We start from the raw sequence: 11228 nt of genomic DNA, 5'->3' as shown, positions 1-11228 counted from the left end.
ATAACAGTGTTAAATACTTCTTTTCAGTAGCTACAAATGCTTTTTGTCGCCAAACGTTTTTTAAAGCAGAAGGAAAGTTTGTAAGAAAATTTGTATCCTGCCTTCTATGTTTACTCTATAGCAATTTTTTTGATATTCAAACATTATGCCATTTTAAAGTTTTACTAAAATATTTCACGTGACCCCCCCTTTTTCCCTTATTTTTTTGGGATGGCCCCCCCTCGAAAGCCATTTTTTTTCGCATGGCCCCCCCCCAAATCCCACCAGCCCCCCCTACCTGATAAAAAATGAACGGTCCCTTAAGCATACGCATTGAAATGTTGTCTACTAAATTATTCGCATTAGAAAACCGCTGTAAGATGTGGGTTGAGCTGTCAAGCAATTTCTGTCACTTCAGTGACGTTATACTTCCGCTTAGAACGAATTCGTTGTACATGTATGAAAAGCCGACAGTCGTTTTCTCGCCTCACACGCACTACGGACGTGTGAGGCTCGCGCGCTTCACCCGCGAGGACCGCGCTTCCGGCGCTTTGCGCCTTCCGAAAACGTCCAAAAGTGACTGTTTTGCAGTCTAGAAAAGACTTAGTGTTCTTGCCGTTTACAAAATGTGATCCCACAACACCGTTTGATAACTGCTTACTTTCAGTCCGTAGTTAAATGTGTCCTTTGATCTTCAGTAACCAAAAACCCCAAACACTGTTTTAAGTCACGTTTTGATTTTTTTTTTTCGTTTGTTTCTTTTGTTTGTTTGTTTGTTTGTTTGTTTGTTTTTTGCGTTTTAATCTTGTGTGTTCCTGGAGTGCTGAATAACGTAGACTATGAGTAGTCCCTCTTTCGCTCCAGGGGTTCGCCTAGTCCGTAGTGCGTTCCGGATTTCGCGCGACCGTCTTTTTTCGCGCCGTTTTTTTCGCGTCACGCACGATGGACTAAGCGAAAGAGGGGCTACTTGTAGTCTAAGAATAGCGCAGAGGCGCCTTCTTTCGCATTTTCTTTAAGTTAAGGATTTTCATTTGTTTTTAGCGTCATAAATGCTTCAGCTATCCGCTAACGCTGTGAACTGATTTAACCACTGTCAACACAAGGGTATCATTTGATACGCAGTTGATATATAAGAAGTTTAGTAGCGTGTGATCTTTACACAGCGGCCGCACCACAAGGAGCACTGCATTATCGTGCGACGCCAGTGTTTTGTCATGGCCGAGAAACAAGAACACTCGTCTGCTCGTGATTCCCACAGCTGTTCATCTAAGCTTGTTTGTCCAGTGTCGCTAGTATCTTTATTGATCTGTACCGCTGCCTTGGTGCGCATTGAGATTATAAACCAGCGAGTTCACAATGTTGAAGATCTTGTGGCAGACGTGCAAGAAATTCAGAACCCGATCAAGGTTTCAACTGATGAAGAAAACGTCAAACGCCCTGAAAGAGTCGAGATTGTGGGGAAATTCGATCACAAGATTACTAAAGAGGGGAGAGATGAGACAGAAGGTAAAGTGTTTCTAGTGTTTAGCTAGTGTGTAACAAGGCCTCCGGTCCTGCCTCCGAAAGTTCTCATTCCGTGAAGTCTATATGTATGAGAATCATGGAGCTGGATTTCTTGAAACCTTTCTTAGTCTCAGAGTATTAAGTGCTCTAGTTTTCGTCTCAAGTTGTTTAATGCGTTTAACGGGTACGTCTGAGAATGAGATCAGTTGTGCAGTGTAAAAGGTTGTTATGCTCATTCATTACTAGCCGGGTTTAGAAATGTAAGGAGAAATTGAGATAATCAAGAACATTTCCACGATTAGAAAGGTTAAAATTATTTAAGATGATTTCCGCAGAACTTTCGAGCCAAACAAAAAACTTTTTCATGGTAATATGTTGGATACATTTTTGAAGAACTTATCGAGACTTTAGCTCTCAAGCTGACCCCGTGAGTGAAAACTGAACTTGAAGTTATTCATATTTCAATTAAAACAGACGTTTCCCTTTAGTTAAAAACACAATAAGACACGCTTTAAGGATTCTTACGAGGTTTGACATTAAGGTTGTCGAGAATGCTTGAGAATTTGATCGCGGGGTCACTTAGAGAAATGAACTAAAGTGAAATGTTTTAAATAGTACTCCAAAAGTTACCGTGCTATGAGTAGATTTTTAGTAAATAATGTTTGCACTTATTGCTCGAACTTTGAGCGTCCGTCCATCATGTTTCTGATCAATTACTATTTTGTCCCGGGCGTAATTTTCCTTCTCTTTGTCCTGACTCGGGCCGTTGTTGACGCGCTCTAAGTATTCAGCACTACAGGAACACATAAGATCAAAACGCAAAAACAGCAAAACGTGACTAAAAACGCAGTGTTAGGTTTCTGAGGATCAAAGGCCACTTTTAATAACAGTCTGAAAGAGAGAAGTTATCTAATAGCTTTGTAGGGTCATATATATGTCAACAGCATCGACATTGAGTCTTTGCGGGAAACTGTGGCTTATTTATAGAAACTATTTCCTCGAGTAGTATTGATTTAAAACAACAAAAAAAGATATTGATTAACAGAAAAGTTTGAAATGCTTATTTGATGGAGTCCGACCCAAACATGAGGAAACCTGAAAATTATATTTTTAACTTATTTTCGTCTCTTGCTTATTGACCTTCTCTCTGTCCGTGCTTGAAACCTATCTTCCCGTCCTTCCCCAGGGAGGAATTGCGAATTAAGATTCTTCCTGATTTCATATGCGCACGAAGTCCCGTGAACAACGCAGCGTTTTGTAGCTTGTTAAAGAAGACTTCTAATTCTCAGTTTCATATTAAGCAGTTTAATCGTTTTTTTATGGCGCCTACTTTTAAAGTCGCTTTATTATTATTAAATACGTTAATCTTTTAACTATGTCGAAGTACTGACAGAATTCTTTGTTTATGCCGAACTCCATCCATTCGAGTAACGATCAACACAAAACGCACATTTTTTAAACAAAAATAAAAATAGATACCGATAAATTAAAATAACAACTTAAAATAAACGTATCTTCCAATACAGATTTCAATTTTGACAGATTGTCGTTTTCTATAACAATTTGGCAACAAACTCAAAAGAGTTCCTTGGACTAAGTCGTCTAGCTTCTCCACGCGGTCCGGCGCCATCGAGTGAACCAAGAATTGACTGTGTTATGCTTCTCAAGAACAACGGGAAGTCATTTTTAATTGGCCCCATCTCCACCCCCCGGGACATGACCGTAACAAACTATTTCCCAACCCGGGACCTAAGGCCTGGATTTTCCTGGGGGTTTCCCGGGGAGAGATGGTAACAGGGAGAATCAAAGTCAAACACTCGACGAGCTGAAATTCCAAGACGTAATAAGGACTGATAACAGATAAAACTGAAAGGTTACGTGGTTTGTCACGTCTAGACAAGATTAACACACTCTCTGCAATCAAGCCTGGCTCTTTTCAAGGATGAAACCAAGAAAGGTGCTACTAGACAACTTGAAATATTATTGCTAGAGAAGAACAGAAATTGAGGAACAAAATGAAAGAAATGCTTAAATGTGCGTCAGTTTTGTCTCAAACAATCGTACGTTTCAACATTATATAAACCTATTGAATTTGTCTCATATTTCTCTTAGCTTTATGATCAGTCGAGTCTGTACTTAGTTTTTAAACTTAGTTCTGTATGTATAGAGAATTTATTACTGATTCTAAGATTTTATACATTTCGCGCTATATAAATAAAGTTATTATTATCATCATCATCACTATCATGATCACCACCACCATCGTCATCATTATCATCATCATCATCATCATCATCATCATTATCAAGGCGAGATTTCGTTGCGTGTCAATTCGTCCACATAGATGAAAATATATACGGTCAAAAGAATCCGCAGATGTTATTGTTTGTTAATATTTACTAGGCACACTCACTTAAACAGCTAAATTTAACTAACTGAGAAATGTCAATTTCTTTTGAGAAAGTCGTCAAAGTTGACGCATATTTTTTGATCGCCACTACCAAGAGAGAAATCCAAAATCATCCTTCTTTAACAGTGGATTGATTTGTTCGTTATTCCGCAAAATAAGAATAACAATGTTGAGTGACATACTGGAATTCAAATGAAAGTGACACTGAGATGTTGAATTTATTTTCAAGTGGTATTAAGCCAAAGCTAAATGAATCAGTCTTCAAATTTCAGGAAAGATAAGCAAGCCAGACCAGTTGTAAATTGTTTTATCAATTTTCCTCATTATGTCAACTTTCATTTTAATTGCTCTATTAACAGTTCATACTGGAAGAACCCGCCGGTCTTCGTCCGACGCTAGCACAAAACCAGACGAGCTTACTATGGAGTCAGTCAGAAGTGCGATAAACAAGACACTACACTCTCTGACGTCACAATCATTCTTTTCACCCAAAGAACAAATCTGCGTGCAAGGGCCGCCGGGAATGCAGGGTCCAAAGGGATCACGTGGTAGAAGAGGACCACGTGGAGTTACGGGAGGGAAAGGGTCACGTGGTGACGGAGGAGAACCAGGCCCGCATGGAAAGCAGGGAATTATGGGGCCACCGGGTGCAAAGGGGAGACAGGGAATGTTGGGGTCAGCTGGTCCAAAGGGGAAACAAGGAAATATGGGACCACCGGGTCCAAAGGGGGAACAGGGAATTACGGGGCCATCAAGTCGAAAGGGGGAACAAGGAATTATGGGGCCATCAGGTCCAAAGGGGGAGCAGGGAATTATGGGAACATCAGGTCCAAAGGGGGAGCAGGGAATTATGGGAACATCAGGTCCAAAGGGACAACACGGAATAATAGGGCCAAAAGGTACAAAGGGGGAGCAAGGAATTGACGGGATACCGGGTCCTAAGGGAAAACATGGAATCATGGGTCCAAAAGGTGCAAAGGGGAAACAGGGAATTATGGGAATATCGGGTCCAAAGGGAAAACAGGGAATAATGGGGCCAAAGGGTTTAAAAGGGGAAAAAGGAAGGATAGGAGTCCCGGGTCCCAGGAAGACACCTGGCGCAAAGGCGGATCCTGGAGAATCCTTTTCACTTCCCACGGTGGTTATCTCCCCGATGAAGCAAACGATCACACTAAAGCAAAATGCTGTGTTTCAGTGTTCTGTCGGCGGAAATCCCAAGCCGACGGTCACGTGGCTAAGAAAGAGCAGCACTACCTTAACAAGTCGGGATGGAAGATTAGAAGTGCGTGACGTGACCCTAGATGACGTAGGAGAATATACTTGTATTGGAAAAAACTTGCTGGGCATTGCAAGCCAGACTGCTATTTTGATCGCAACTGAAGGTAAATTTCACTTCTTGTTCAATCTATGGAATGCAGAGTGAGTGAGTGCATGGGAAATAAGATTTTTAGAGGACTGGTTTGAATGGCCGGTGTTGTTGTCATGTGTTTTTATCAGTTTTTCGACACTCTCCTCTTAGCGCTTTTCATTATTCAGAAATGTCGATGCAATTTCATTTTGGAATAAATGGTGAAATCAGAGACAAAACTTTTGGGAGAACCTGAGCTGGTACTCTTTGCTTTTCGAGTCTTATGAACCCAGCTCCATGCATACAGTAACCGGTCTCACGGAAAACTAGCAGTGGCAGCCAGGATAAGAGAGGGATTTTAAACATCTTTTTAATATTGTCGGTCTCTTACGGTCTTAACAAACAACAAGGGCTTTTTGTGCTCTGGTTTAACCTTTTTACTCTTAGTTATTGTAAGCGCAGATGAACCACCTGATAATGACAGTTGGCGCGGCCATTTTCTTATGACATGACTAAGATCAGAAGATTGCCTGCCCGTTATTCTCCAAAAAATTTATCGAGTTAAAAATATTTGACTGATTTAAGCTCAACGCTTAAAAGAATGCAGGGATAATTCTGTGATGTACTAGAGCTTACTAGCATTCCACGAGGGAATAAAAATAGTCCAAGCCTCTTCATGCAACAATGAGCGGAGATAAGCTCCCGCTTGTTGGGCTCGGACGCAGATCTAGTTTTATTACCTACCTAAATCACTGTATTTCTTCTTATTATTAATCGCGAGGGCGATGTCGTCCAACGTGTAATTTATTTATTCCGAATAGGTTCTTTTCAGTCTACAACTAATGGAGGAAAGGGACGAGTTGGGGTCGTTCAGAAATTCACCGTTCCTGTAAGCGCCCGCTATCTCATCAAAGCCTGGGGAGCCCGGGGAGGAACACACTCGTACAACTATGGATACAATCCGGGAACTTACTATGGCGGCAAGGGTGCATACATTGAGGGCAAGTTCAGACTGACTAAAGGAACAGTGCTGAATATTGTGGTGGGACAGAGAGGAGGAGACTCAGTGGAGGTGAAAGGAGGAAGAAGGACTACCCAGACAGCAGCTGAGCTAGGACTGTCTGTAGAGGACAATGCTGGTACAGGAGGAGGCGGAGGCAGTTTTGTTTACACTACAAGTAACATGCTTTTTTTAGCAGCCGGAGGGGGCGGGGGTGCGTCTGGTGGATATAACGGTGTGGATGGTCAGGCGGGAACAAATGGCACCAGTAGTGTGGGGAAAGAGTCATCCGGAGCTCGAAAGGGAGGTACTGGGGGACAACCAGGTGAATGCAACACTGCAGGTGCTAGTTACCATGGAGGAGTGGGTGCGGGTTGGTATGCCCAAGGGTGTGACAGGAAAAGAAAAGAACATGGAGAGAGAGGCGGGTCACGTGCTCAAGGTTGGATTGGAGGTCTGGCAGGAGGTATGAATAGTGGAAATAACGGAGGGCCTCGCCCTGGTGCGGTTGGAGGGTTTGGTGGTGGGGGAGGGGGTGCAGAGGACAACGGTGCATCAGGTGGAGGTGGAGGGTATTCTGGCGGAGGAAGCGGTCTCCATCCAAACCAAGCAGGAGGGGGAGGAGGATCGTACTGCAGTGGTGGTAGTTGTTCTGGTGTGACTGGTGGTAATGTGAATGATGACGGTCTTGCACAAATTACAGTTATATCTGACTAACAACAAGAACTTGAATTCGTTACAGGATTTTTTTATTTTCAATTCCAGTTGGAAAGGACTATCAATTAAGGGCTCATTAATTTGATTCGGTAGTTTTCGAAGTTGCTTAGCAACATATGGCGTGTACACAGCGCTCTCATTTGGTATCGATGTGGCCATTTTCAGCTCAGGGACGAGTTTTCGCGGTGGTTGTTGATTGAATGATAAGACTCGCAGTCGAATTTATTAATAAATTATTTCCTAAGTACAATCTGGAAAATATCAATTAAATGAAATAAAATATCTAAAATAATTTGTCAATTAACGAAAAGACTCCTCTGATATAGATTGCTGGCAGTCTGTTTTTCTCTTGATTGCAGGGGTTATGAGGCGAGACGCTAAGCCTAAAGGGGCATGGGACGAGACATGGGCGCGGCACGCACGAAAAGAAAAACAGACGGTTTTTTTCTCGTCTCGTCTTCTTCCCTACTCGGCCATACCGCCCTTGTCCCGCCTTCTTCCCTATTCGGCCACCGTCATACCGCCCTTTTACGTTCGCGATGACTAAACACTCGTCTAAGTGAACCTTAGAAAAAAAAAAAAAAAAAAAAAAAAAACGGCTGCCAGCAGAGTATCTCTGATGTAGGGATAATAACAATTTTGTCAATTCTCCTGCATCATCACCAGCTGGGCCCCGTTTCTCGAAAGGCACGGAAACGTTTTGGCCCCTCAAAGCCATTTTTAATGAATCGGTATTTAAGGAGAGAGAGTTGAATACTCCTGAAACTTATTGTATGAAGGGAACCCCTGTTCATGTTAAGAACATGTGCATAGAACAGCTTTGTAATCCTAAGGTTTGATATTTTGCAACAGCTTTACGGGTGCGAAAACTTTTCGGGACCTTCGAGAAACGGGTCCCCATGCAGCTCTGTAATATTTTGATGTTATAGTATAGTAAGTAACGCATAGCGCTGTAAACTCATAAATTTGTAAGTAATGTTAGTACTGTACGTAGCATTAGTATTGTAAGAATTGTTGCTGTTGCAATTCAATTTAAAAACAGAAAGTAAAAAAGACTCGCAGTCTGAAACTAGAGTTTTGTGTTTCAACGAAAGTTTCCCGATGACAGCATTTGTCTCCCAACTGAATAACCTTTATTTTCCATGCTCAAACTGTCTACTCATTGTATTATGAAACGTACTGAGTTTTATGTGAATCAGAGGCGCCCAAAGAGTGTTTCTTTTCTATAATTGTTGTCGAAATGAGTTCTTTTTGACTTAGATAAAAGCGAAGATATGAAAAGTATTGGGGGATATATTAATGCTATGAATTACATAACTTTACATGTATGCAAGCAAGATATTTTCTAGAACACCAGTTAGTGCCATATGTTCGTATATAAATTCAACTCAATATGATTACTTAATTTTAATATTTGGTAATAAATTTTTATCATTTCAATCATACTATTGTAAGTAATTTTGTAGTAAATGTTTTTTGCGAATGTAAAGTATTGTCAAGCGAATCTTCTCTTAGTATTGCCGATGAAATTGATCACTTATTGAACAATAGGACTTCAACTCTGATTCAGAGGATTTTCGGCTAAAGACAGTAACATTTAGATGATCCCCCCTTGAGGGCGTTCCCGCTAATTGTTTCTGCGCGTGCACGCAAATTTACACGCCATGTAATGTAATATGTACATTCTAATAGATGCATGTCTCAAAGAAATCATGAAACCGACCGATAGTTGAAAGTGAAAGCTACTGTAATCCTACTAAAGTTGATTTGGTTGTGACGTCACTTATGTTTACTGTCACCTTTAGTAATTCATAATTATTATATAATTATTATACTCAAGGCTTTCCCACTGAGTAACACATTATATAAAGCCCTACAGCATGAGCACAGCATTGTTTACAAGAGCAGTTGTGTTCTTCTCTCACACTGTTCACTGGGGTTATTTCATATGTACTAATCTGCACTCCTCCGAGTTCGTCACCGAGTGAATGTATAGTCGGGAAATACTGTGCTAAGCTCTGAATGGATGGTACTTCTAATAGTACACATGTACCTGAGGGATGGCTTCTACCATATTTGTCTTTTGCATGAGAATCAAATATCTTATATCTCCCATTATTATATCCCTCAGTTAGTACGTGCGCTGTGATTGGTCAATTTAGCGGGCCGTAATCTACTGTACGGCCCGCTAAAGTTTAAAGCTGTATTTGTTGCCAAAATGTTTCGTGATTTATCGCCAAGTGTTCTTAACATTTTTAGCAGGTAAAAGTTTCTTTTACTTCTGATATTGTGTATTAAAACCTACTAACGATTTCAAATTGACTAGTTTAGTTTTCGAGGTGTGTCAGAAATTTGAAGCCGTTCTGCGTGAATAGAAATCGTTCCTGAACTCGTCAGGCACCCGGTAGAGATTTAATAACTATCTTACTAACCTCGTTTTCTCGGTCCGTATTGTAAGTTACAGATCCTCGTTTTTCCCCCTTCGATTTATGGGCCCCGCGCTTCGCGCTTGGGCCATGAATCGATGGGGAAAAAACTCGGTCCATAACTTACAGTACGGCCCTCGAACTCGGTTAGTAAGAGGTATTTATCAGTATGATAGATATTGACACCAATACCTTCTATTGTTAGAATAAATGAAAAGATTATTATTATTTTTTAATTATTCATCTCCATAATTTGCACCAGGTCATTACAGCTATGTATTCCATTTATCTTATTATAAATCAAAGCACTCAAACTCGTTGCAACACATTGATTTCCAGAATTTTCACCAAAGTACAAAATATCACCTTGACTATTGTTCGTGTTAATATTACAATTAACAAACTTCTCATAAAGAGACCTGAATTCTTCTGCAGGCACATTACACGCGAACTCTAATATACACACAAAAGCGACAAAACTAATGGCATTATTAGAAAAATAACCGCTTATAATGAACTCTGTTTGAGCAAAAACATAGTAAATGTAACAGTCATGATAATGGTCACACCAAAATGATAATTAAGTACGTTTATCTTCACTCTGATGAAAGCCACTTAAATTGCAGTCCAACATGGCATCTTTGTTGTCGTTTCCTAGAGTTTGTTGACGAGGCACCTTGTCTTTATCAGCACCCAAAACTTTCGTAAATGTTCTTCTGTCGTCTGTGGTAACACTCCGTCTACATTTTCTGTTCATCGATAACTCATTGATATCCGACATATCTTTTTTCCTTTTCGATTTCGACAGCGTAAAAAGAAGGTATTGCCCATTGCACGTGACTGAGCTTTGACTGAAAATACGACGGTAAACCTATACGGTCGGCTTTCGCCCGATAAAGGAACAATGATAGGGCAGATGGCCATTGCTATAGTTTTACTAGATTTAACGATCTTGGATGTTCGGTGAACCCTATTTTTCTTTTGATGCATCATTTTCTCTGCCGATTTTCTACGTTTAGCGAAAAAATGAACAAAATCTATCGATTAGAACTTTGAATTTTTTGCAAAATGCACCATAGATTTCCGTTTTTTTAGTTCTTCGTTTATCTGTGCAGCGGTTTCAAATGTCTATTGAAGAGTTAAATTCTGCGAAAAAGTTGGCAACGTTTGGAATGATTTACACAACAGACCCACTTCTACAAAATATGACTAAGATCGTTTGCCTCCGTTGACTCGCCTTCGATATTTTTAACTATAAACCCCTGTAGACCATGTTGAATTGCGGGCGCCATTTTTTTCAAAATCAGGGAAGTTTTCCACACGCTTTATCTCTGAAACGACGTTGGTGACCCTCATTTTTTTTTTTTTTTACACTTCTGACACAAGTAACTCAATATGTGAATGCAGTAAAAATTTTAAAATTAAAAAATCTATCGACTGGAAAAGCTTTGCGCCAACGTCCTTAAATGTTATTTGATTGAAGTATTTCCCTCATAGCTATTGATAAATTTCGTGATTCCTCTCCCCTCCCCCCCCCCCCCTTCAATGTCTTCCCACACATATTCACCTTTCGAAGTGTATATTTAGCGCTTTTAACGGTCATATGAAAGCAATATTTCTAACTATGATGCTGAGTTACAGATTAATGAAGCCGCCATGGTGCAGTCTCTTGATCCGATCGGTGACTTCCCGCGACGATATGTGATCAGGGTTCTTCGCAGAAGTTTTCACAGGCGTCCTAAAAGGAAAAAAAAAAAAAAAAAAAAAGCATAACGGAGGCATAAATTAAGCGAGGCCCTATTCGCCCGGAGGGGCAGACCAACCTAGGGGGTCCGGGGGAATGCT

The 11228-nt window shown here is 40.6% G+C and overlaps 1 protein-coding gene across 1 annotated transcript; it reads left to right on the top strand.

Annotated features, from left to right (window-relative positions):
* Positions 1 to 866: 866 nt before the first annotated feature.
* On the top strand, positions 867 to 8552 carry LOC145495484 (uncharacterized). Its single transcript, XM_081475113.1, has 3 exons — positions 867 to 1485; positions 4252 to 5274; positions 6062 to 8552. The coding sequence occupies exons 1-3, from the start codon at positions 1194 to 1196 to the stop codon at positions 6955 to 6957; spliced, it is 2211 nt and encodes a 736-aa protein (XP_081331239.1). The 5' UTR covers positions 867 to 1193; the 3' UTR covers positions 6958 to 8552.
* The last annotated feature ends 2676 nt before the right edge of the window (positions 8553 to 11228 follow it).

Source organism: Orbicella franksi, chromosome 8 (genome assembly GCF_964199315.1).
Source record: "Orbicella franksi chromosome 8, jaOrbFran1.1, whole genome shotgun sequence".
Classification (NCBI taxonomy): domain Eukaryota; kingdom Metazoa; phylum Cnidaria; class Anthozoa; order Scleractinia; family Merulinidae; genus Orbicella; species Orbicella franksi.
This window is presented reverse-complemented; position numbering and strand designations above follow the sequence as displayed.

Bases quoted from the DNA above. Each gene is read 5' to 3' on its own strand.
- LOC145495484 (XM_081475113.1), top strand. From the start codon at position 1,194: ATGGCCGAGAAACAAGAACACTCGTCTGCTCGTGATTCCCACAGCTGT. The intron at 1,486-4,251 runs GTAAAGTGTTTC...CTCTATTAACAG, and splicing joins GGGGAGAGATGAGACAGAAG to TTCATACTGGAAGAACCCGC. The intron at 5,275-6,061 runs GTAAATTTCACT...TATTCCGAATAG, and splicing joins TATTTTGATCGCAACTGAAG to GTTCTTTTCAGTCTACAACT.